At 45.7% G+C, this 25,954-nt stretch overlaps 1 protein-coding gene across 2 annotated transcripts; it reads left to right on the top strand.

Moving 5' to 3' along the window:
• Positions 1–361: 361 nt before the first annotated feature.
• Positions 362–25,954, top strand: NMD3 (NMD3 ribosome export adaptor). Of its 2 annotated transcripts, XM_027904275.1 has the most exons (18): positions 362–442; positions 532–666; positions 1,234–1,330; positions 1,689–1,769; positions 2,049–2,177; positions 2,486–2,576; positions 2,741–2,819; positions 3,117–3,213; positions 3,288–3,405; positions 4,019–4,164; positions 4,431–4,543; positions 4,892–4,964; positions 5,191–5,297; positions 5,579–5,649; positions 5,993–6,139; positions 6,731–6,737; positions 16,408–16,414; positions 25,939–25,954. In XM_027904275.1, exons 1-15 carry the CDS (start codon positions 402–404, stop codon positions 6,124–6,126), a joined length of 1,512 nt encoding a protein of 503 aa, XP_027760076.1. In that variant the 5' UTR covers positions 362–401; the 3' UTR covers positions 6,127–6,139; positions 6,731–6,737; positions 16,408–16,414; positions 25,939–25,954. The 2 variants fall into 2 exon arrangements, with proteins under 2 accessions (XP_027760076.1, XP_027760075.1); XM_027904274.1 differs by lacking the exons at positions 16,408–16,414; positions 25,939–25,954 and having other exon boundaries at positions 5,993–6,782.

Raw genomic sequence — 25,954 nt, 5'->3', positions numbered from 1 at the left:
AAATTCACGCCAGTTCCGGCGGGGATTTGTGGCTGTGAAAACACGTGAGATAAAGGGGAAAAAACACAAACTTTACATTTCTATGTAAACAAACAAACAAACAAACAAACCCTTTGGCAGGGGTGGCGGAGCCGCCGCCGCTGTGCCCTCAGCCGCCACTGGCTGCGGCAGCGGCTCGGGAGGAGGGGGCAATCGAATGATTTTTAATGAAAAGCGGATTACTGTTCGGAAGAATCGCTGATTAAAATATTATTCGCATTAAAAAGAGGACGGGAACGCGACGCGACACGCCGAGGTTTCCTCCCGGTTTCCCTCAGCCCGCCCTCCTGAGGGGGCCGGGCCGGCCATGCCGCCTCCTCCCCTTCCTGTCCCGGCCGGCAGCGCGGCCGCGTGTGGGGGGAATGGAGTACCTGGGGCCGGCACAGCCCTCCCAGGGGCACATGTGAGGGCATGAGGGGCTGGGCATGAGGGGTACCCCGCTTGTATGTTGGTGACTGACTGCCTCTCCCTCTTTCCCTCCCTGTGTTCCAGCCTGTGCTGCCAGTGCGGGGTGCCCATCCCGCCCAACCCGGCCAACATGTGCGTGGGCTGCCTGCGGGCACAGGTGGACATCACCGAGGGCATCCCCAAGCAGGGCACCGTCCACTTCTGCAAACAGTGTGAAAGGTGAGGTAGCTGATCATCCCCTCCTTTCCCCCGGCCTCCCTTCTCTCGGGTCTCCTGGGATGTGCCAGCACTTCCTCGCGTGTGTTCGTGTTTGTGAGGGTGCTGGTGTGTAAAGTCTGGGCGATTTACGTGGTGAGTTTGTGGTACCTGAAATAAAGTGGGAAAATCGGTGGGGATGGCAGTAAAATGCACTGGGAATGCATCAGTCTCAGGACGTAGAGAGCAAAACTGCACAGGTCTGGTGAGGAGGCTCAGAGGGGACCTTCTTGTTCCCTGAAATTCCCTGCCTGGAGGATGGAGCGGGGTGGGTCGGGCTCTGCTCCCAGGGAACAAGGGGCAGGAGGAGAGGAAACAGCCTCAAGCTGCACCAGGGGAGGTTTAGGGAAAATATCTTCGTGGAAAGGGCTGTCCATCCCTGGCACAGCTGCCCAGGGCAGGGGTGGATCCCCATCCCTGGAGGGGATTTAACAGCCCTGTGGATTTGGCACTTGGGGATGGGAGTTAGCACTGGCCTTGGCAGTGCTGGGGAATGGTTGGACTCGATGATCTTAGAACTGTTTTCCACAGGTATCTCCAGCCTCCAGGAACCTGGATCCAGTGCTCCTTGGAATCAAGAGAGCTTCTTGCTTTGTGCCTGAAAAAAATCAAAGCTTCACTGAGCAAGGTGAGCGGCTGATCCTGTGGGTGTTTTGTAGAGTGTTGGTACTGCATAAACTAAAGCCCAGCAAACTTGTGCGGGATCCCATCCTTCTGGAGAAGCTGTTTGGACTCGTGTAGAGTTTATCAACATTTTAAAAATTGTTTATACAACACTTGTTCTCACTGGTTTGTGGCAATATGAAAGAGAGTTGCAGGGGTCTTTATATAGATTATAGATCGACCTCCACATTCTGCCTAAGCATTATTAATTAGATTTGGGATATTAATCTCTATATTTTTAATAAAGTGTGAGCTGTACCATGCAACTGTGTCTGTGGTAGTTGGAGCTGGGTGTGCTGAACTCTTGTCCTTTCCCATGGCAGGTCCGGCTGATCGATGCAGGTTTCATCTGGACAGAACCGCATTCCAAGAGGCTGAAGCTGAAGCTGACTGTTCAGAAAGAGGTAACTGGAGCGCAGGATTCTCCCTGGGACTTACTTCTGAAAAGCTTTTGTGGCAGAAAAAAATGGGATTTTGTTACTGTTCTTAGAGTTCGTCCTGCCTAAGTTTTGTCATTAAAATGCCACTCATCGCAGTTGGAAGAAGGTTATTGTCTGTTTTCCAGTAAAGTTAGGAAAATCCTGCTGTTATTTGTGCCCCAAATGTATGTCTGTCACCTATTTTATTGTACTGACAGTCTTGAGAGCACTAATGAGGAAGCCTGGAACACTTCTGTCTTTCAGGTGATAAATGGAGCAGTTCTGCAGCAGGTGTTTGTGGTGGAATACATTGTCCAGTCTCAGATGTGTGAAGACTGTCACAGGATTGAAGCCAAGGATTTCTGGAAAGCTGTAGTGCAAGTCAGACAAAAGGTGGGGGGGAAAACTGAATTGCCGTTTGATCGTGGCAGAACGATCAGGCAAAGAATTGGGAGATTTTTCTGGATTTCTCAGAAAAAGATGTGCTCACAGACAGCCACAGGGACACATTTTGTCCTCGGGGTTGTTGGTTTTTTCTTGCTGACCTTAGTTGAGAAAAACTTTTGGCTGCCCAGTATTATTAACATATTCTTTTTAAAATTATACTGGCAGGAGGAGCTTGTGTGAATTGCTAAATATCCTGCATTTGCACTGGATGGCTCTTAAATAAGCTGGATAGTTTTACCTCTGCTTGGTTTTAGACTCTGCACAAGAAGACTTTCTACTATTTGGAGCAGCTGATTTTAAAGCACAAGCTCCATCAAAATACACTTCGCATCAAGGAAATCCACGGTGAGCCAGGTGGTTGTGTGGCCTTGAGGTGGAAGAAAGTGGGTTTAGGATGGGTGGTTTGATGTGTGTGTGCTGGCAGCTCCGTGCAGATGAGCAGCAGATCACTGAGCCTGTGGGATTGTACTTGAAATGGGTTTGTTCATCGTGTTTCCTTTGCTTTTCAGATGGCCTGGATTTTTATTACTCTTCGAAGCAGCAGGCCCAGAAGATGGTGGACTTTCTTCAGTGTACAGTTCCATCTAGGTGAAGCATTGAAATTTATTGCTTTGGGTACTCGAAAGCTTTTGAGAAATGTCTTTTATCCTTCATTTTAAAATAATTTTGTAAGTGAAAGTGTAAGGAGCCTGCCTTTTAGTTGAGACAAAATTTCTTTCACAGAGGTCCCTGTTTTCCACTTAACACCTCGTGCATTTTTCTATTTCCTTAATATTTGTATTGGTTGTACCTGTGTTTTTGTTGCTGTATTTTGTGCTGATTATCTCCTGGAGTTCAGGTGATGTCTTTCTGGCTGCCTCAAGGCTCTGTTTTTATGTTTTACAGGTCGAAAGCGTCCCAGCGTTTGATCTCACATGACATTCACAGTAACGTCTACAACTACAAAAGCACTTTCTCTGTGGAAATCGTTCCAATATGCAAGGTACCTTCTCTCAGTAAAGACTTGATTAAAAATGAAGGGAGCAGGAATGTAAACGGTGTTCTGATTGTTTGCAGGACAATGTCGTGTGTCTGTCCCCAAAGCTGGCACAGAGCCTGGGGAACATGAGCCAGATCTGTGTGTGCATCCGAGTGACAAGCACCATCCACCTCATCGACCCCAGAACCCTGCAGAGTAAGTGTTGGGTTCTCCTCTGCTCTGTGCCAACATCTGACTTTCCTGGCACTGTTACTCTTTGTTTCCACAAAATCTTGTGTGTTTTCAGACCCTAATGTTGTAAATTTATCTCTACAGTAGAAATTTAACAGCAAACTAAGACATTGCTCTCCGAGCTTGATTTTTTTTTTCATTTCCATGGGATCCCAGGCAAAATGTGCAGGTTTAGTGTTAAATTCGTGGATGTTCTCTGGAAGCATTTCCATCTGGCAGGTATATCCCTCTACACTTAAATGACATCTAGTTTTTCTCTGGATTAGCCACTTTATTACTGGAAGTTCTGTGCTTTGATCAGTGAGAACTTGACCAGCAGAATCCCTCTAATAAGGATGGATCCAGGAGAGTAATTCCTGTGAATAAAAGATCTGTGGATAAAAGGTCTGTGCTTCAGGCACACGAGGTGTGTTCTGGCTGTCACAGATCAGCTGCTCTTACAGCACAAGGTGGCAATGTGGGTCATGTCCTACATATCTAATGACTGAACAAAATGTGTTTGGCAGCTGCCTTGATTTTGGTTGATGGTTCCTTTTCCACAAGAACTTCTCTGCCACGTTGGGGGGTGTTTTTGCAGTTGCTGAAATCGATGGCAACACCTACTGGCGCCACCCTTTCAACAGCCTGTTCCACCCCAAGCAGCTGGAGGAGTTCATCATCATGGACATCAACAGGGTCCACGAGAAGAAAAAAGGGGCAGGGGCAGGTGCAAGATCGAACAAGGTCAGAGTTCTCTGTTTGATTCAGGTTTTAGGGCTCCTGTTCTCCTTCCCCTCAGCTGAATTAACGTTCTGGATTGCTCTGCCTTGCACAGTCAGTCCCGTGCTGTGCAAGAAAGCTCTCCTTGGGCTCATGTTCAGCAGTTCTTCTCTGCTGGAGAGCTTAAAAAATTCAATTCCAAATATAGTCGAAAGCAGCGATGCAGCAGTGCAGATGTTTTAGTTAAGCGGGGTGTTTGATTCCAATAATTTGATTTTTCCTTCCCCAAGCACACCCTGGCCGAGGCCTGGGTCCGCAAAACCTCGGAGCTGGACACAGATCATCAGTACTTCTGCTGCACGCACCTGGGGCACATCCTGAACCCTGGGGACCTGGTCTTGGGGTCTGTACTCTTCCTTGGCTTTTATTCAGTGATTATTTCGTGGCTGAATTCTTTAGGTTCTCTGCAAAGTTGAACTGGTCTGATTTCTAAACGGAATCAGCAAAAGGGGTGGAGTCAAGAAGAGATGCTCCTAATCCAGGAAATCTTTAATCTAGAAGAAATCATCTTGTGTTAGTGATGGGAGTATTGCCTTTAGAGTGCAGGTTGGGATAACAAGCTGGACATAAAGGAGTGGGAAGGATTTATAAAACACTGATGAAGTTTATTTGTTTGGTAGCCAGTGTCGTACACTGAGTTGAGTTTTGGGGACTTACATAAAATACAGTAAAACAGCAATTTTTGGTTTAGGTTCGACTTGGCCAACTGCAACTTAAACGACGAGTTTGCCAACAAGATGAACCCACACAATATTCCTGATGTGGTAAGAAAATTCCTTCCTCTGTACAGAGCTCTCTGCTCTTCCCCTGTGCAGGGAATACTCCCAAGTGCCTAAAGGAAGAGGTGAAACCTGAACATCGGATTTAAGAATTATTTTCTTGAATTTTTGAGTTGCCCCAGTGCAGAGTTGGGAGCTGGTGTGGATTTGGGGAGTGTTCCCAGCAGCACTGCAGGGTGAGGGTGCCAGCAGGGGCTGATTTTCCCTGCAGGTGCTAATCAAGAAGAGCTACGACCGCACCAAGCGGCAGCGGCGCCGGAACTGGAAGCTGAAGGAGCTGGAGAGGGACAGGGAAGCCCCGGATACAGATGATGAAAGGTTCAGTATCTGCCTGGGTTTGCTCGGTGACAGCTGATACAGCAACAGCAGGGTCTAAAATAACCTCCAACTGAGTAGAAAACAGTGAGGCAGTGAGAGTTAAGCTAATTAAATGAGTTGGAAATTGATAGGTGGTAAAAAAAAGGCAGAAAGAATGAACTGGAAATGTGGGAACGCTCTCAAAAAGCAGGTCTGGTGGGGCTTTGCTTCTTTGGGTTTGTTCTATAAATTTGCATGAATCCAGAGGAGAAGTGAGTAAAGACGTTCCACATCTGTCACAGGCAATACCAGGACTTCCTGGAAGATCTGGAAGAGGATGAAGCCATAAGGAAGAATGTCAACATTTACAGAAGTAAGGCCTTTTTACCACCTTAATTAAACTCTAAATCCTGGCTGTTTGAGGGGAAATATTTTTCCTGAAGTTGCATATTTGCATCCTCTGAACTACTCCTGAATAGAGGAATGTATTAAACGGGTGTATTAACCCTGTGCTGGCTGAAGGATTTGATACATTATTCATGTTTTTCCATGAGGGGAGTTGGCCATGGGATTGTTGTTTTTTTAGGAGATTTTGTGATTTGTTGGTTTGTGGTTGTTGGTTTGGGGTTTTTTTCTCCTTCCTTCCTTGGGGTTGGTTTGGGGTTTGTTTTCTTTGCTTAACTGTTGTTTTGGGGGTTTTTTCTGTGTCTTTGTAGATGCAGATATTCCAGTGGAGAGTGACACAGATGAGGATGGGCCCCCCAGGATCAGCCTGGCTGAAATGCTGGAGGATCTCCATATTTCTCAGGATGCCACTGGTGGGGAGGGAGCGGAAATGCTGACAGAGTAACAGGGCACTCTCAGTGCCAAACCATCACCAAACTTTTCAAACTGATCTCAAGATCATGAAAAGGAACCCTGAAATAATGGTCCTGAATGAACTTTTTGTGGATAATATTCTAGAGAATCAGCAATTGGAGTCCCATTTCTGCTGCAGGCATTGCAATATAATTCCAGAGATTCCTCCCAGCCCTGAGAGCTCTTTCCTTGCAACTTCAGCAATGCCAGGGGCAGCTGACTAAGATGAGGATTATCCCTTGGAATTCTGGAGACGACTGATAAGGAAGGATGTCCAGAGGGAGAGATTTTATTCCAGTTTGGTGGGTTTTTAGGTAGAGTGTCTAGCTATTACTGCTTTAATTTCTTACAGGGGGGAGAGTTTGCCCTGTCTCTTTGCCACAATGGTTTGAAGCCTTTTATGGTATTGGTAGATTATTCCATGTATTAAGACTTTGGGGAAGCTCAGGCCTGTAGTTCCTGTTCCCTTGGGAAGGGAACTCCAAATATCCACATTGTATCCACAGAAAACTGCCCTGCAAAGCCCTTGATCAGGAACTGAATAATGCAATGAATATTGTACTATATCCATGCTATATCAGTGGATTAAAAGCGAGATGCACAGTGCAGAAGGAATGAATAAATCAGCTGCGAACTATTAAAAACCTCTACAGGTATTTTTGGTCCATCATTTTTTTTTTTTTTTTTGACAGGAAAATATTGTTGGAAATTTGTGCCAAATGACTCAAAGGGCACCTCCTGTGCCAGTTTACAAGTCCGAGGGAAAGTTGATGTTGGTGATCTGGGTGGGGGGGAGTTCTGATAGAATCAGTGTTATTTTAATCTCTTTTACTCTTGGAAGTAGCTCAAATCTAGGGAATTACAGGGGAATATTGTGCCATAACTTTTTCCTTCAAGAATTTGGCCCAGTATATGGATTTCTTCCTTTTGCTTGGTTGGGGTTTGGCCTCGTTTCAGTGGATACCACTGAGAAAAGCCTGGCTCCTTCTTCCCTGCAGTTTCCAGATGGACACAATCCCACCATGGCAGGCACTGGCCCATTCTCCTGCAAAAGTTTCCAAAGAAAAACTGGGATGTACCTGTGATGAACAGGATAATCCACCTGATGTCACTGTTCCCTCACACACACACACACAGCCCAAGCCAGGCTGCAGCTCCCCCAGGAAAAGCTGGCTAAAAACCCTGGAAAAACTCTTTATGCCCATGTAGTTGCTGATAATTTAAGCTTAAAAACCCCACCAACCTAAGGGAAAATAAGACAAAGCTGCTTTGATCTGATGCTGAAGAACTTCATTCCAGTAAACTGCTCCTTCTTGTGGCAGATTCATCCCAACTCCCACTTTGCCAGGATTTTAGTTCCACCTCCCAGAACAGTTAAAGGTAGGAGGGACACTCGTGGGGCTGAGAAGACTTGAAAAACTTTAAAATAAAGTCCTCAGTGCTCAGTGACAAGTTGGGAGTGACAGAAGGGTGCCCTTTCCAGCCGTGAATTATTTGACAGGTTGTTTGTGCACCACTTAGTCAATGAGACTGGAAGGATTATTATAATTAGCACCTGTGTTATTAATTTGGCTCTTCCTTAATTCCCACCTTTTTGTAGGGCAGATCTGAGATAGGAGAGGCTGCAGTTTTTGCCCCAGAGCTCTGCTGAGATGAAGTTGATGCTGATTTAGGAGAGCCTGGCACAGCTAAGGCAGCAGGAACAGCAGGAGAGAAAACTCCCAGAGTTCTTTTGAAGCCCTGGGTTTGGTTTGGGCTCTTCCTTAAGATCATGTGAATGATCTTGGTGAAACTAATCCAGAGCTGGGTCCTTTAGGACGCTGGAATTCCCACCTGGCTCCACCCTCCTGTCAGGGAGCTGTAGGGACTGAGAAGATCCTCCCACTGAGCCTCCTTTTCTCCAGGGAATTCCCTGCACTCTCTCAGGATGCAAGATTGTTTAACCTCGAGACCCAGTTCTTTTAATGTCAATTTATATTTTTATCAAATAATTTAGAATAAATTGCCTGCACTGCCTTAGAGCTTCAGATTCAAAGCCCCCAAATCCCTGTTTTCAGCTGGGTGCTGGTACCTGGACCCCCAGCTGCTCCCTCAGAGGGATCACAACTCCCCTACTGGACATCCTGTGGGGTTTTTTATGGGGTGATTACAAATTAATTGGAGCAGGGGCAGAAATCACACAATAATTGATGCTCCAGCACCCACAGACTCCTCACCTGACGCTCCCCGAGAGGGGAGCTCTGGCAGGAGAAAGAGCTCCTCGGGAGCATTCACAGCGTCAAATTCTCCCCTCTATCCCTATAAAACATACCTAGAAAAAACATCTCAGTTAATCCTCTTCCAAATAACATTTACACTGTGTGGAAACAGCACCAGCAAAGAAGAAGGGACATTTTATAACAGGACATCTGTCACTCAGCTGTTGCACCACGCAGTTTCTGCTGAGCAGGGAAGTTGAGCAGAAAGTTTCAGGCAGGCAGGATGGAGTAATTTAAGATCAGCTCAGTAAAAGCCAACAGATCTGCTGCAAACTCAACCCTGCTCTAACCAGACCTCTGCAAGATGAAAAGGGGGATGTTCTGTGGGATGCAGAGGCCAGAAAGTGCTGACAGGTTCATGTGAGGAGCAGGATTTTCCAGTCGGATAACGAAGAGCCGAGATAAGGACTGGGATGTAAATAGTGGCATAGACAAAACGAGTGTGTTGTAGTGCAAAACAATGCAAGTAACAGGGAGTAAGAACTTAGGCTTCTAAAAAAGTTATCAGGAGCAGAGGGGGATGAAAGTCCACGTGAACAGAATTGTCTTCCTTATTACCTTTAGGAAGTGTAAACTCCTTGGATCAATTATACACAGATTAATGAGAGATAAGTTGTAAAAGTCCTGCAATAATAATCCTTCCCAATGAGGATGCTGTGAATCCAGCTGGATGGATTGTAGCTGGGAAGATCAAAGAGTTTCCCAGTGAACAGCACGAGCTGTTGGATTTTAGCAGCTGTTTATTATTTTGTTCTTTAATTTCGACTCTTGCTGGACCAGCGTTGGTTGAGTTGTTCAATTTAAACAGGAGATTCCTTTTTGACAGGTGGGGATCTGGGTGGTGCTGAACATCAACCCCACCTGCCTTTTTAGTCCCACAGGACATAAATTTCACCTTACAGGCACAGGGGTGGGAGGTGAGAGCTGCTCACAAAAGTGGAGGTGGGGGTGGAAATGAGAGAACCAGGCTGGTTCTAGGGCAGAAAATAACTTTGACCAATACTAAAATTAACCCTTTATGGACAGAAAGTCCCTAAGCAGCCCAAACTGCACCCACTCTGAGGTCAGCAGGGTGACCTCAGCATGTGACTGATGACAAAACCCCGGCAGCAGCTGAACAACCATCCCTTCTCCCCTCACACCCCCCCAGCTCAGCCCACGCAGCAAACACGTGTGGAACCAGTGGGGCACAGGCAGCTCCAAGTGGATCTGATCCTCCTGTTGAGCCAGCAGATCTTCTGACAGCCTTGAGGAGCCACCCCCGCTGCTGACAGACAACCTGCTACTCACGTGGACCGGGAGAGAGAGTTTGTCCCAAAAACTTTCCTCGTTCTTAGCCGTGCAAAAAACTCAGGCCAAGTGGGATGGCAAAGCTCCAGGCACTGACAGGAACTCCCAGGGAGCTGCCCTTGGTGCAGGTGTCCCCAGAGAAGGGTGTGAAGTCAGGGACTGCAGGGAATGTCCCATTTCCTGTTCCTCTTGGAATACTTTCTGCCTCAGCCACGAATTCATTACTTTGGGTTTCTAACTCTTGGTATCAGGGGTGAAAAAGAAATGCTGTGGTCACTCAGTGCAGCCTGAGGAGCTGCTACAAACTTTGCTGATTTAAACAAACCTTGGAAAATCCCAGAGCAGCCTGTTCCAGCATCTCCACTCCACGCAGAGAGCGTCTGTTCCCAGCTGGGATAAAGGTAATGAGCGTGTGGCTCGTTTGATAGACACCAAATTACACCACTCATGGAACATCCTGACAAAGGGACCCACCAGGATCATCCAGTCCAACTCCTGGCCCTGCACAGACACCCCAACAATCCCACCCTGTCCCTCAGAGCATCATCCAAACCCTCCTGCAGCTCTGGCAGCCTTGGGGCTGTGCCCACCGCCCTGGAGAGCCTGTTCAGTGCCCACCACCCTCTGGGGGAAGAACCTTTCCCTAAAATCCCCCCTAAACCTGCCCTGACACCATTCCCTGGGGTGCCTGACCCTGCTCAAACTGCCAGCAGATGAGCAGGCACTGCCATTGCAAATCCAGAGCCTTCTCCCAAAGCTGCACCTCGGGCACAGCTCCCAGCAGGAACCTGCCCAGGCGGGTCAGGGCTTGGAAACTGCCAGGGCAAAAGGGCCAGGAGGGATTTTAAATGGGATATTGAAACCCTGGGTTTAATCCTGTAAATTGTGTAGATGGGAGTCTCGGTGACGGGCGGGGAAAAGAGTGGGATGAGTAAAATTAATGAAGAAGTTGAGGAGGTTCAGCTGCCACTTGGCCCTTGGTTTCCTCTGCTGGTTTTTGGTGCTTTCCTGGCTGCCTAAAACTCAGCCAGCCCAGATGGGACCTCTGGGGCTGGAATGACCCCGGAATGATCCTGCAATGACAGGAGCAGACAGTCAGGAGCCCAGGGGTGGCCACGTGGAATCCAGGCAGCCCCACGGGCTGTTGCAAAAGAGGCACCAGGCACTCAAGGCAACCCCACGAGTTTGCACCAGAGAGACCTGGAAAGGGCAACAGTAAACAAAAACACACCCAGGGTGAGAGTTCCTGCTCCTCCAGCCCGGTGTCAGATCCCTTCATGTCGATAAATACCCTGGATGTGCGTGTGCAGCCTTTCCTGTAATTTACTGTAAACACAGCCCTGGTGATCTGAGCACTGAGCTCATTGCCAGGCACACTTTTAATGCAAAATACTCTCCTTATTTGTCTGCTGCAAACTGGCAGTTTGGAAATGAAATCCTTGTCCCCATAAACAGCCTAATAATTGACAGAACTAAAATAGTGTGTGTTCCCTGCTGTCTTCCTGAACATCAGGAAATGCAACTTATATGAATAAATGTCAGTAAATACAATGTACATTATTAAATGGCAGTAAATAAAACGTACATACTGAGCATGAGAGCTGCAAATCCAAGCTAGTTACTACTTTATCATTATATTACTTTAATGAAACATACAGTTGGACTTGAATCTGAAAAGATTAAATAGGTTTTGGGGTTTTTTTAGAAACACAGAGATTATTTGGGCACTGTCAAAAGAGTTGTGAGTTTAAGCACAGCTGCCCTCATTGTCCCAGATAAATTATTTTCATATCCCAGCTAATTTCCCCCTAATTACAAACTGGGAAAGCAACTGAATCTCATGGTGAGATGACAAATAACATAATTAGTGTCTTCACTTGGTTTTGTCACCGCCTATGACCGACTCTCATTCCAGAAGTCATTTGATTGCCACCCACTGACAACATCCCAGTCCCCTGAAGGACATTCCAGGAGCATCCCTGTGCTCAAAAGGAGTGCTAAAACCCACCTGGGAGTTGGGGGGGGGAGAAGTTGAATTTATGTTGCCCCATGTGCCCTTCTCTACTCTCCTCTTCTCCTGGGGTGATTCCAAACCCTGGTTCCAGGTGCCAAGTTCATCCCAGGAGTATCTCCCATCCATGTCCGCTGTAGGAGGTCACAGCACAGGAATCTTGGGTTTTTAAGACTTAAAAAATACGGAATTTGGAACAAACCCAGTCACAGCCAAACCCAGCACAGTAGTTCCAGTGTGAGGTCTCAGGAGTTGGTGTCTCAGATGCTACAGGAGGAGGTGAAAGAGGGGAAAAAGAGACTTTTCCTTTTAGGAAAAAAAAGGAGAGTTGTATTTTAAGTAGGGTTTTATTTTCAGCTGAAATCCCTGCCACCAGTGAATCTGCAGTTCTGGGTTCTGTAGAGGATACACAAGGTTAATCAGCCTTCTGAAAGTAAAACAAAAATGATCTGGTTTTGGAGAGTCCAAGAACATGAGAACTTTATTACAGATTTTCACAGGATTATATCCCCACACTTTTAAACAAATCAGCTGCAGGATTTGCATAACGATGATTCATTGTATTAAATAACGCAGGTGACTAAATAAATACTGAAATCACTCTATAAATAACACCCACTCCAAGCTCAGAGAAGCAGCTCCCACTCAGATGGTGGTGTGTCCACATCTCTGTTGTCTCTGGCACACACAGGACCAAATTTACGCCACGGATTTGCTCAGGGTGAAAATTCCCCACATCCAAACAGCTCTCCCTGGAATCACAAAATGCTCAACAGGGTTGTTTCTGCACCAAACCCAGCCCTGGAACTCCAGCCAGTCTTGCAAATTGAAAGCTCTTTCTTTAAGAAGCAAACAGTAAGATAAACAAGGATGGATTGGAGTTGTTTGGGGGAAATAATCGGCTGTCAGAGAGCCCTGGAGTGGAGGAGATGCTGCAGGACAAAGCAGTGTTTGCACACAGTTGCTTCCAAACAAAACAGGGTGTTAAGAAAACACTCCTCTGATCCAAAAGTCAGGTTGGTGATGTTACTTCACAACAGAAACAGCGTTTTCCTGTGGGTTCCCAAGCACATCCCAGAGGAGCTGGAGGGCTGTGCTGGCGTGGGCAGCCACACAGGCGTAGGTGGTGTAGAACAACGTGCCCACCATGCAGATGTTGAAGGAGTAGAAGAGCACCTTCTCCCAGGGCTCCATCAGGTAGCTGCAGGTGATCAGCTCGAACTGGCAGAACAGCCAGAACACAAAGTTCTTGGTGCTCTTCAAGTCCATCCTCAGCTTCCTGCAGCTTCCAAGAGCCTTCCCTGTTAAATAAAGGAGAGTTGGTGGGAGCACAACCCTTCCATTATCCACCACAGCATCTCTTTTTCCCCGTAAATCGGTTGCCCAACAGTTGGGGCAATTCCAGTCCCCAGGCCAAAGTCTTTCCTAATTTTGCCTGGCACTGGGTTGCTCAAGACTCCGTGGAAGCAGCTTAATTCCAAAAGCACTTCAATCCCTCTCTCCCTCTCCACTCATGGATTTGGACATAGAGCTTTGCTAGAAGGCTGATTTCTACTCCTGCAGACTGGATTTTGGGTCTTATGCTCCAGTTTCTCCTGGAATTCCCAGGCGAAAAGTGGGAATATGCAGAACACCACACATGCTATATAAATATATTTAGTTATATAGTATATATATATTTTTATATATTTAATACCTATTAAAATATCTATAAAATAAAAGGAAACCATATACAGACTACCCAGCCTTTTCTGCAACAAAGTTTAAATTGATCTGTTGCCAGAGTGAACAGTAAATTATAATAACATTTAATAAATACAAATAATACATAAAATATATGTAATGTAATAAATAATAAACACTTGTTTTACAGCTTTGTGTTCAAATCAATGCTAATAATTACTGAGTGTTACATTATGTATTTAGAACACAAAAACGGAGAGGGAAAGGGAAAAAAAGGCTATTTCAGTTATTGGGCCTTCCTATCATTTGGTAAGTAAGAGGAGACAACCCAAAAACTGGGATTCCCCACTTTTTAACTGGAAAGGAAAGAACTCCTGATGGTGTCAAGATCTGTGGAAAGAAACTTATTCCTCAGGCATCAGATACATCTAACTCCATGGATCTGTACAGAGTGGGATTTTACCCCAACAAAAGCCACTTCCCAAAGTTTTTAGAGACATTTTGTGTCACCTTTTGCATTTTGCTTCCAGAACTTCCCCTCCCTCACCTTTTCCTCCTGACAGGTGAGATAAATTAATGCTCCTCTAGTGAAAAATTATAAACTACTTTTAGCAACATCCTCTCTCTATCCGTGTCCACTGCAGGCAGGTTGTACTTTAAATCCAGGTTACACTTGAGCCTCTCCTCATTAAATGCACCACAAAGATACTCAGAATCCTTCCCAAAACGTGGATATTTTAAGCAGCAGAACTCACCTCCTCACTCGTCCCCAGTGCCAGCACGTCCAGGTGGGAGATGCTTCCCGGATCCTGCGCCCTTTGGAGCTGAGCTGCTCCTCTGGGGATGGAGAGGCAGAAACCAGGAGCTTTGATCCTCAATTACAGACTGTCCTCCACACCCCGCCCTCCTCCACCGCTGCTGGGAGCTTCCCTGGCCACAGGACTGGGAATTATGCAACGAGGGCGCCAGCAATTCGGTAATTTGAGAGGAGCCCGAGTGGTAGAACCGTGGGCAGGGGAGGAACACGCGAGGCTGAAACACTTCTGATCCAAAACCTGCTCACAGTGCCTCCCCTAACCCTGAATCCCCCAAAACACCTCTGCCTCTGGGGGATTTTAGGCTACTGCCCTACAAGGGGCAGTTTAATGTCTGTGCAAACAAAAAAATCATCTGGTGGCAGGGAGTCGAGTGGCCACAAAAATGCAGCTCAGTTAATACAGCACAGGGAAGTCTCTGCTGAAGCCACCACCTCCTTTTGCAAGCTCTGATTGGGATCACTTTCAAACAGTCCCCAGTATCTCCCACACCTGCATCATCCAGGGCGGAGAGAACACGTGGACGAGGTTTTTGTGAGGAAAAGATGCCGAGTTTTCCTCCAAAAAAAATGCTGCAAAAATAAAACCAAGCCATTTTAATGATCTAATTGGACAAGTAAAGTAGGTAGAAATCTGCATAATAAGTGATGTCCTAAACTATAACAGACGATGCTCTAAACTATAATAGAGGACGTTCTAAACTATCTGCCTGCGGCCAAATCATTTCCAAATATGAATCAGCTTCATTTGGGGATAATGTGCCACAAGCAATGTCTGAGGTACCTGGGCCTCACCTTTCCTCCCTTTCTTTGCCAAACACAGCCTGAGCTCATCCTTGAGCAAACACTGACCTGCTCCCTCAAACTTTTGGTTTTCCCTCACGGTTTTCCACCAAATTTTCTGTTTCAGAACTGTCCAATTTCCACAGAAAATTCAGAAATTATAAATTACTGCCCCACATCCAACCTTTCTCCTACAGAGGGTCTGCCCTGGGTGTGTCTGCTGGGCTGGACCAGCTCATGGAAGGTGCAGCCCAGGCTGGGTTTAGAGAATGGGCTCACCAAATGTGAAAGATTACTGCCCTGGGGCTCTGCTGCAGGACTTTAGGAGTTTCTACTTCCAACCTGACTTTTTCAGCTGAATATTTCAATGCAGTGTGGAGGGCTGGGGTGGGACAAGGAGGGTTTTAGGGTTTCAGGTGCAGGAAAATGTTGTATATGACATTTCCCCCCCTGGTGGGCCGACATCCCTGCTTCATGTTCCTCACCTTCCCTGGCAGGTGGATCAGCCTCTTCTGAATCCTTCAGCAAGATGTTGGGGCAGAGCCCCAAAATCCCAGGGCAGCTCCAGGCAGGGCTGTCACCTCTGCCCTCTGACTCCTCCCCAGAAACATCTGCATAAAAGCCAGCAAAATTCAGGTTATCCCTCTCAAGCATCAAACCATACGGGTGGTTTAATTATTTCCAGCAGTTCTCCACCAGTTCTCTCAATAACTAACTCTCCCAGTTGAAACTGGGCAAGTGGGACTTGTCTGGGTCTGTTCAGTTCTAACAGCAACCAAAAGTTTTTCCTGAGAGCTGAGAGCATCGAGGAAGGGGTGGGTTATGGTGCAGGTGGTGCTGGGATAAGCAGGATCCACTCCCAGCGTGGTGTGTGAAGCCCCCCCCGGCATCTCCTCCTCCTGCTTCCTGAGCTGCTCCTGCTGCTTTTCCCGGCCAAAATCCCGAGGGGAGATAAGAACTCGTTAATACCTTTCACAGTGCATAATGAGGTGTGTGTGGCTTCACTCCGAAGACAAAAATCGCCTGAAATCCCTGCCTTTTAGGGCAGTTTAAGATACTTCTTCACCCACAGAAATTCTCTTCAAAATCAAAAGAAAAAAAAAAAAACAAAAACAATAAAACCCCCCCAGGCAAAACCTTTGATGGATGACTGCAGGTACATGTAGAAAGCACATTTTGAAAGCATTTTTTGGCAAAGATCTTACTCCGAAGAGCTGGAACGAGCCTCTCCCAGCACCACTCTGTCCCACAGGGGCTGGTCCCTTGTTTTCAGGTCTCTTGATCCTCTTGGCCCACACAATTAAATTTCAAACTCTCTTTTTAATGCTTCTCACCGTGGTTTCCTGCCAAGCAAATTCAAACACAGCCATATAAAGGTGATATGGTGACACAGCAATTTTCCTCCAGCAAAGGAAAATTAACCAAACAAAGCAGAAATATTCAAATCACCAACCTCCCTTTTTCAGTTCCCTGAGGTTCCCCATATGGAAAAGCAGGACATTTGGGTTTATATAGCATTTAGAGGATTAGCTCCATAAGCTTTTTTTTTTTTTTTAATTTCCTCTATTATTTCTGATGGGATTTTCTGATGTCTCCTAAGATAGAAATCCATATGAATCTGATTGCCTTCTGTGTGGCTCCTCTGCTGCCTGGTTTGGGTTGGTATAACTACATAATAACTACATAATAAAGCTGCTTTGGTCTTCTTGGTCACCTCTTTTGACCAAATTCATGCCTTTAAGATCCAGAATTTCTTTTCCCAGCTTAACTGAGAACGGTCCAGGGCTGAAAAGTATGGGATGCATGGAGAGATAGAGGGAATGAAAGAAAATAAGCCTCATTTCCTGAGAAGACCAAGCTAAAAGCGCCTGAAACATGTGTGCCTCACACCTACACGCTGTGATAAGTCATTTATCTGTCTGGTTGAGATCTGTAGGCTGGAAAATAATGGAAGCAGAAAGTTAAGGTGAAAAACCCCTTCCTGCCCTGCCCCTCCTCCTGGTGGGGACAGAGAACCTGCAGAACACGCACCGCTGTTCCTGGAAAGGAGAAAAAAAATTGCCCAATTCTTCCAGACGTTCTGCTGTCCGTGAGGTAAAATCGCTGGCATGTGGCTCCACAGCTGCCAGCAGCAGCAGACAGGTTATCTGGAGTGACATCACACCTGCAGTGGGGCTGGGAGACACCAGAGAACAAGGAGGATGAGAAATGGAGCCAGAGAAGGGATGGGACTCCACGAGGAATGTGCCTCGGTCCGGCTTCTGGGGCTTGACTTGCCGCTGTTTGTGATGCAAATAACAGATTTTAATGATTGCATTGTTGGCTGCAGGAGTCATAGGATGGCCCAGCAATCTTCCCCACGCCCAGCTAGACTAGTTCAGGAGCTTGGTTAACTCTGCAGGAGACAGACAGTGGAGTAAGTGGAAACCACGGAGCTGCTGAGCTGCAAAAGCACAAGGAAGGTGCAGGGCTGGCCCAGAGGATTCAGGCACAGCCCATTCCCAATTCAAGGTGATACCACCCCTTAAATGTGTCCCAAAGTGAGCCTTTCACAACAGCTGGACTGTCAGTTGTGTCAGCTGTGAGGAGCAGGGAATCCCCTGGGTCTTGTTCCATCCCCTGGCAGTCTCTCACCTCTCTTTTCCAGCCGAGGATGGGTCATTTAGGAACGGGAGGGATCAGGGAAGCCTGATCTGAGTCCCTGCACATCCAAGCTCTGCTTTCCCCCTCCTGTTTCTCGAATCTGCATCACTCACCTTACAACTGCTGCTGTTTCAGGTGCAAAGCAAACAGAACCGACAAGGAAAAGCTGCCTAAAAGGGGTTTAAAATCCAGAACGGTCCAGATACAAAGCCACGAGTGAGTTGCAGAGCTGGGATTAGGCTGATTAAACTGGGAATTCTCCTAAGGCCAAGGTTCTCCTGGGATTTCCAGGATCCCTCTGTATTTTTGCTTCAAAACAGAGGTGATGGCACCCTTGTTGCAGGGCTCCAGCACACGTGGAACAAGAACTGACTGAAGCAGCGAGAAGAAGCTTCATCTGGCTCCCAGCAAAGAAATAGCTGCAGTTCTCCTTTATTTCAGATATTTTTACATGATTTGCAAATTGTGGCAGCCACAACAAGCACAGTTCTGTCAAATACTGTGGGACAGCTGATTAACAGGAGGTTTAAAACAACAAAGGACACTCAGAGGTCATTCCGAGGCCTGGGCTTGGAGCAGCAAAGACTAAAATTTTCTTTTATCCCTCCACTTTTAGATTTCTGTTTCAACCTCTGGTGCTTTGAGGAAGAAGAATATTCCACGTGCCTCTGAAAGGAAAAAGGGGGTATGGATGATGTATAATAAAAGGGAATATCCTCACACTACAGGGATAACCCAGGTTAGACTTGGCTCAAAGCACTGATTATTCCTGTAAAAAAAAAAAAAATCTTCCTATCCATTAGCAGGGTTTAAACTGTTTACAAAGACCCCCAAACACATAACATTTGTATGCATTGAATTCTCTGACTGAATAAATAGAAGCTTTATAAATCTGAAAGGCCAAAGTACACAGAAACACATCTTTTGTATTCATTGTTCTCCAGGACACACAAGTTTGGAACCTTCAGCTGTTTTAAGTCAGCTCTGGCCACCTGTTCTTGGCAGCAGCACCTCCCAGAAAAGTGGACCCACCTGATATTTCCTCCCTGGAATTAAACTGATTAATTGCGAGTGAGAATCCGAGGCAGATTTTTTTCTTCATCTTGATTTATTTTCCCTTGGAAAGCGAATCTTCTGCATTTCTGCACTGCCAAGATAATCAGTGCTGCTGCTTCTTTATTCCTATTATTTTGACAGAGGTTCAGGCCTCTCCCTCGACAGGAACTCTCTTTATTTAGAGAGTCCTTTTTGCACGTGTCCCAGTTTCATTGGGGCTGTGGTGTAAGAAAAGGGAATTTTTTTTTTTTTCTGTCCAAATCCCAAAAATAAAATCTGAAGGACAACCAGGACTGCTCTAGAACTCCATGAGAGTAAAAAAAAAAAAAAGGAAAATAAATATATATTTATACTTATAATTTCAAAACCAGTCTGTGTAGCTGTAATTACACACTGGGTGCACATGGACGTATTTTACTACTGGTACAATAATGTTAATTGGGTATTTCTTTGATTAATTAATATTTTCCTTGTCAGCTTTAACAGTATTTCTATAAGATACTGCTCTGTGTGAAATTTATTTGGTTTTATTGCTGTTTTCTGGCAACTATTTCACACTGTTGCAGAACAGATCAGCAAAGAGGTTTCTGTTCCATAGTTACATTTCCAACGAAATCAAGTGATGTTATTTGTCTCTACTCACCTAAAAGGTGGATGCTTCGTTAAAGATGATAGTTATCTGGTAAATTAATAAAACAAAAATTATTAAACAAAGTGATAAGAACTGGCCTTCTGGAATTTTCATCTTTGATCTCCCTCTGTGCTCCCTTCTTAGTCAAAAACTGCCAGAAAGTCTCATTTTTAACATTTCCCTCTGCTTTTCCCTCCAAGAAAAATTTCCCGGGGATTTGTAGCTGCAAAACCTTTTTATTTATTTATTTTTTTCTTATTTCATTATTTATTATTTCATTATTTATTATTTTATTATTATTTACTTTATTTATGTATTTACTGTACACCTTCCCAGTGCAACTCCAGAAGAGCCCTTCCCAGCAGGAATTAGAGCTTTTGAGTCCTCATGGATTTATGACATTTTTAATTCTTTATGACCTTCCCGCCTGTCAAAGCACCATAAAACCACGACTCTGCCACTCCACAGAGACTTTATTTTTCCAGGACTTTTACAGACTTGCTATTAAAGCCCATTTCATGTGCCATAAAGTTTTATGTCAAACGTTCATCCCCCGGTTTGCTTCGCTGTCGGAAGGACACGGTGGATCTTATTTTAAAGGTAAATTAAATCCTTTCAGCCCCATTTTCCTGGTTGCAGGTGTGTAACCCCAGAGGACCTCTGTGAAATACCATTTTTGAAGACAAAAGGGCAAAACTATCCACAGTTTGCCTCGTTTGCTGCTTAAAATGTGGAAAGGTCACAGTTGCCTCCCTTCACGTGCAGAGTTCAACCTCTAAAATGAAGGATATTTATTAATATTCTCTCACTTTCAGATGGCTGGAGAAGGGGAGACTCTGAGAACACAAAATAAGTCATTTTAGCTAAAATTCTGCCACATATTACAGATAAAGCAACGCATTAGGCAAAGATTTAGATGTGATTAAATGATACCTGCGTGTCTCGATGAATCATTTGAATCCGTGAATCACAGGAATCAAATTTGCATCTCCTGCAGGAGAGATTGGATGGAGCTGTCATATCCAAATGTGACATTTCACCCATGTAAATTTAAGGCAGGACTATTTGGTGTTCTTTCAAACTATTTTTATTTAAAACATGACCAGGGAAACAGTTTTCCACCCCCCAAAAAAAGTGTAATTTCCAAGTGTTTCAATCACAAACACATATTTTATGAAAACCCTGAAACCAGTGTCAGTGATTCCTTAGGCAGATATTTATAGCAACTTTGAGATCTTCAATACACTTTTAAAATATTCCTAAAGACCTAATGTAAAGAAGAATAATCTTAGGCAGCTTTTAAAACTAAATCTTGAGGCTGTCAGGAAACAGAGGGGGGTTCAGGAGCTATTGCAGAGGGACGGTGGCAGCCTCTTCAATTCTGACACTGAGGAAAAATCCAGTACAGCTACACCTTTGCAACCTGGTTTTTACAACTTTTAAGGAGTTAAAACACCAAAAAATACAGTTCAGCAGCACGAGAGTGAAATCACACTGTTTGTACATCTAAACACACCACTGTTAATGTTATTAAATAGCTGAGCAAATTGCTGTCAAAATATATTCCGTGACAAGTACTGGTAGTTAATGGAGTTTATTATTCATTATTTCGATATTTTATTCTTTTACTTTTAAACTATTTTTTATTCATCCTTCTTACTCCAGGAGTGTGGAAAGAACAATTAAATGGGATTTTTTTTTTTCCCCACTTTCTCATTTATGCACTGGGCTATGATGGCGCAGAGGTCCTTGGGTGTGACATAATTACCTCATCCCTTCTAACCATTCCCGGCGTTCCTGAGACAAATCCAGGAGATCCGTGGGGGGCTGAAGGTCAGTGGCACTACTGATGTGCTGAACTGCCTTTCCAGAGCAGGGCCACAGTTAAAAACCCTTCAGATTGCTCAGCAGAACTTGGCTAGTTGGAGAAACTCATTTCCAGAGCCACCACTTCATTAAACGTCCCTTGGTGTCAAATAAAGAGTGGGTGAACTTTTCAGCCTTAATGGGGCAGGTTTGGAAATGGCAACTGCAGTTTTTTAAATGTGCATTGCTTCACCCCCATGTCACTTATCCAAAGTGTAAAACAGATGTATTTGTTATAAAATGGGGGTCTCTTGCTCCTTCACAGAGGTTCTGTGTGCCTGGATTTCTTTTATTGCCTCTCCTGTCTTGATGTCTGAAATATTTAAGGGCCCATTTTATTGGGGTGAGAGGCCTTCAAGTTATACAAGGAGAATGCAACAACCATCACTGGAACAAAGTAGATGAAATTGAGGTTTTTCACTGCGGTTCTACGGTTTTTCTGGGAGTGATTGGAACCCTTGTGCTGAAGGCAAAGCTTTAAAAGGCACCAGATTCGAAGGCATTTAAGGAGTGGGGTCTTCCATCTCCTCCAGGGGAGTCAGGCTGTAAATACATCTTGCTCCACTTCCAAAAAGTTCTGTGATTCAAGACTGCCATGAATTTCCAGCTCTAGACAGGCCAGCTAAAGAAAAACAATGGAAGAAAGATGGATGAATCTGCATCCAGCCCCCGGATTCTGCACATTATGCTGTGTTTTGCTTTCCTGTCCTCACAAACATCAATTCAGGAATTAATTCCTCTTGCTCCTGGCTGAGAACACAGCAAGTAGAACTCCACTTCTGGCTGGTGGCCCAGCTCCTCTCATATAAGTGCATCAGCCATCTCCTGTTCCATCACAAATCCGTAGCATCACGTATTTGTTGCTCAGAAAGTGCTGGTAGTTACTGCTTAGCCAAGCTGCGAAATTATTTCTTGAATACTTTATTTTTTCCATTACAGCAAGGAGCAGAAAGGAGAGGCTGCTTTATGTGCACACAGCGATCTGGCTTTATTTCCAGAGCACAGGATTAATTCCAACATTGAGGTGTTTCTGCTCAGTTGATCTGCCCGTCCTGAGGTGCATTTAAAAGTTAAAGTAGAAGGAATTCCTGGCTGGGAGGGTGGGCAGGCCCTGGCACAGGGTGCCCAGAGAAGCTGTGGCTGCCCCTGGATCCCTGGAAGTGTCCAAGGCCAGGTTGGAGTAACCTGGGCTGGTGGAAGGTGTCCCTGCCCATGGCAGGGGGTGGCACTGGATGAGCTTTAAGGTCCCTTCCAACCCAGGTGATGCTCTTTTTCCATGGCAGGTCAGGTGAAGCCACAGCTCCTGGACTCCCTGAGCCACTCCAGGGGGTGGGAGGGAGCAGGAATGCAGGGACACAAGGGGAATCCAGAGATCAGACCCTTCCCTCCTCCAGCAACAGCTCAGGCCACAACGAGTGTGTGAAACGTTGGATCATCCCCCCAGCAAACCATCCCTCCAGCATCCCTTCCATTGACCACCAAGGTCTCCTTTGTACCTCCTGTGGGCAACAACAAACGAGACCCATCAGCATCTCCTGTCTTTCCTTTCCACGTTGCCCAACCTTTGGCTGTTGGAATCTCCTCTGGAGAGCAGGGCTGGAGATCAAACACAGGGCACAGTCCTCTCCAGGTGCCTCATCCCAGTGCTCCCAGCCCAGTCCAGCGTGTCTCTGTGAGTGGGATTCACAGCCAGCACAGGAAGGACCCAGAGGGTTGAAAAAAAAAACCCTGGTTATTGCTTTCTGTGGGTTTTTTTTGGGTTTTGGTTTTTTTTTTTAGGAAGCAGTGACTAACTGTGATGTCAGCTGGGAAAAGTGCAAATCCCTGCCCCTTATTTGTGGAGCATTACCAATGGATTGGGCATGGGGCTGCTGGGAGACACAACCCCTGGATGAGGAGCTGTCCTATGTGTCCTCAGCTCCCATATTAAGGCAAGTTGTGGTTGATTTTCTACCCACATCCCATGTTTACTGGTTGTTCTGGAGAACCCCAGCTCTCCACGGAGACTTTAATAAAAAAAAAAAAAGCAGGTTAATAAAGGACTCACAATACTCTGAACAAGAAGCTCCTGCATTTCAGTTTAAAATTGTTTCATTCACTTGGCAGAGCCGGCCTCCTGACTTTCAATTTGAGCAGAGAGGTCAGCAGAGAACAATGTTTTTGGAGGAGTCACGAGCTATAAATAAACCCTTTCATAACATCTGATGAAGAGCCTCCTGCAGAGGGACCCGTGTAAATACATTCCAGCCCTGCCACGCTCTCCCTCTGCCTTTGTTGGCTGCTTTTTTCATCAGCTGAAGGCAGCTGCCACTCGTTCATCCCCTTTCCAGGCAGACACAGTGAATGTGGCACCTTCTGGGAGCTGGGAGGATGCTGAAAGCAGTGGAAAACTGGATTTAGCGTCCCCAGCTTTCTCTGTGTGCACTTGGAATCCTCAAGAGCTGGAAGCAGCAGTAGGGAAGCCCACAGCTGTCTGAAACTCATCCCCACATCTGGTGGCAGCTCCACAGTCTGGTGCCTCAGGAGCTCTAGGACTGATGTGGGAATTGGAGTGTGGGGGGGTTGGAGAAAACAACCCCCAGTAGACATAAAAGAAAATTAAAGCAAAGCCATAAAATTCGAGGTTTTCCCATTAAAACACAGCTCCAGTGCGGCAAATCTGCATCCTGGAGAAGCAGATGGTGCCGTGGAGGGATATTTCACCAAGTGGGGAGGAGGAGAGACAGCTCTGACAGCTGAAGGCTCCAGCCCGTGCAGCTATTTTAGGACACTCACTCGACATATTGCCCGGGAGGAGCTGGGGAACAAACACAAAGCAACGTGTGTTTGTCACATTTGCAGGCACACAAAGAGCACGGCAATCACTCAAAACAAGAGTTGTGAGTGGGGATCATCCCTTTCCTTGCATCATCCCCGTTCTCAGGATCCCAAACTTTGGTGTCTGCCTCGGCGGGGCACAGACACCCCGGTGTCTCTGAGCGCCCCGTGACCCACACGGGAGGTTCTCAGAGTCTTCTCCCAGTTCCTCTCGCTTCTGATATCTTTATCAATTCCTTTTGTGTCTCTCTCCGTGCTTTTGTGTTTCTCCTGGAGGCAGATTTTGGCTGTGTGGGGGGGATTAGGGCTGGATCCAGCGGGCATCGGCAACGCTCCCTCGGTTTTCGGTGCCAGCTCGTTAGAGAAACCCCCAGTCCCTTCCTTTCCCTGTCACTTCTAAAATAAACCTCCCATTCCAGCCCTGGAGGTGGGAATGCTTCATCTTTATTTATTGGCAGACCCAATTCAAGCAAATTTCATGAGTACAAACACCATCATTTAAAAAGCAGGGCGAGTCTTAATAAACCCCCCATAAGAAAATTCTTTCGCCCCGTCCTGATTTGAATATTCCTTTATCCCCATCACCAAAATCTGGGAAAAGAAGGGAGCCTTTTGAGCTGAGTAATGGGAGTCTGTCCTGAGGCTGAATATGAAAATGAAGCAGTGTGTGAGAATCAATCCCATATTCCCAGAGACAAAGGGAACACAGCCTGCTCGCTTTGTGCCACTCAGGGGCCATAAAGGACTCAGAAAACCAATTTATCTGGTTTGCTCAGGGAAACCTTTAGCAGCCCAGGGCTGAGTTATCTCAACAAGCCTCTTAGAAGGCTTTACTTTTTAGGTTTTATTAGGAATTTGGTCAAGGGAGGGTGTCAGGGTTGGATTTCAGCTGCATCTTGGCTGTTACAAATGCCTGGAAAAGTCATGGCATCGAGTGCAGCGCGGGTGTGTTTTACACTGTGCAGTCAGCTGAGTGCACAGTTAATTTTAGTTTTAGAGTAAGTCACCAAAAAAGGCACCTGTAACCTCAGTTCCCCTCTCCCCTCAGCTCTGGGACAAAGCTTGGCATGGCTGGCCTAAGGATTTGGTCCAGAATGCATCCAAATGGACCTGAAAGGAGCAAAAATGCGAGGAATTAAAACGTATAAATCAACTTTGCAGCCTCTTGCTTAATGCAAATTAAACAGTCTATAACACAGACACGAAACATCTGCTAAACAGAGTAAAAATTAATGAAGAAGAAAATTAAGATTGCTCTGTTGTTGCTTTTTATCAATTTGTGCTCAAATCTGAGCGAGGTTTAATAAGAATGCTGCCGGTTTGCAAAGTGATTCTGCATTGCTTAACTCCTATTTATATTTTCCTTGCATATTCCGGAGTTCTTCATAAAAATGGGAAGTTTGTGGGGCATTAATCCACCAGCAAGCGCTTCCCAGACATTTTGTAATATATCTCCACTCTGTAGTGATGCAAAGTTAAGCTGCAGCTTAAATGAAAGAACAGTTCAGGGACCAGCTCTGGCGGTTGGGATCATCTGCTGCTTTATCTGCTGGGTGGTTTCGGTGTTATTTCAGCCATGAATTACACCCCTGGTGACATTTTTGCATGAAATGAGTACTGGCACCTTAGTGTGCATCACTGGACAGTTTGGAGATGCAAGACAAGCAAAACTCCCGTGACGAGAATTTTCCTCGTGGGGTTTAAGTGGGACGAGGCAGAATTTCCCTGCAGTGCTTGGATTTCCCCCAGCATAAAATTCCAGAGATCATCTAAGGAAGTGCTGCTCGTATCACCTGAGATCAGAAAGAAAGGGGCAGAAAAACTCGACTTGATTTACCTGTTATCAAAACTAATGGAAAAAAACCCCAGTTTCTGATGTCTCCCAAACACCCAAAATCTGTTTCTTTAAAACATCTGAAAAGCCCAGGATATTTCACTGCATTGCAGTTTTACCCCTGGCAAGCAAAA

This window comes from Empidonax traillii, unplaced genomic scaffold (genome assembly GCF_003031625.1).
Source record: "Empidonax traillii isolate 1590-97213 ecotype Southwest subspecies unplaced genomic scaffold, ASM303162v1 scaffold1031:size332250, whole genome shotgun sequence".
Taxonomy (NCBI): domain Eukaryota; kingdom Metazoa; phylum Chordata; class Aves; order Passeriformes; family Tyrannidae; genus Empidonax; species Empidonax traillii.
Note: the sequence above shows the minus strand (reverse complement) of the source record. Positions and strands in the feature narration are given on the sequence as shown.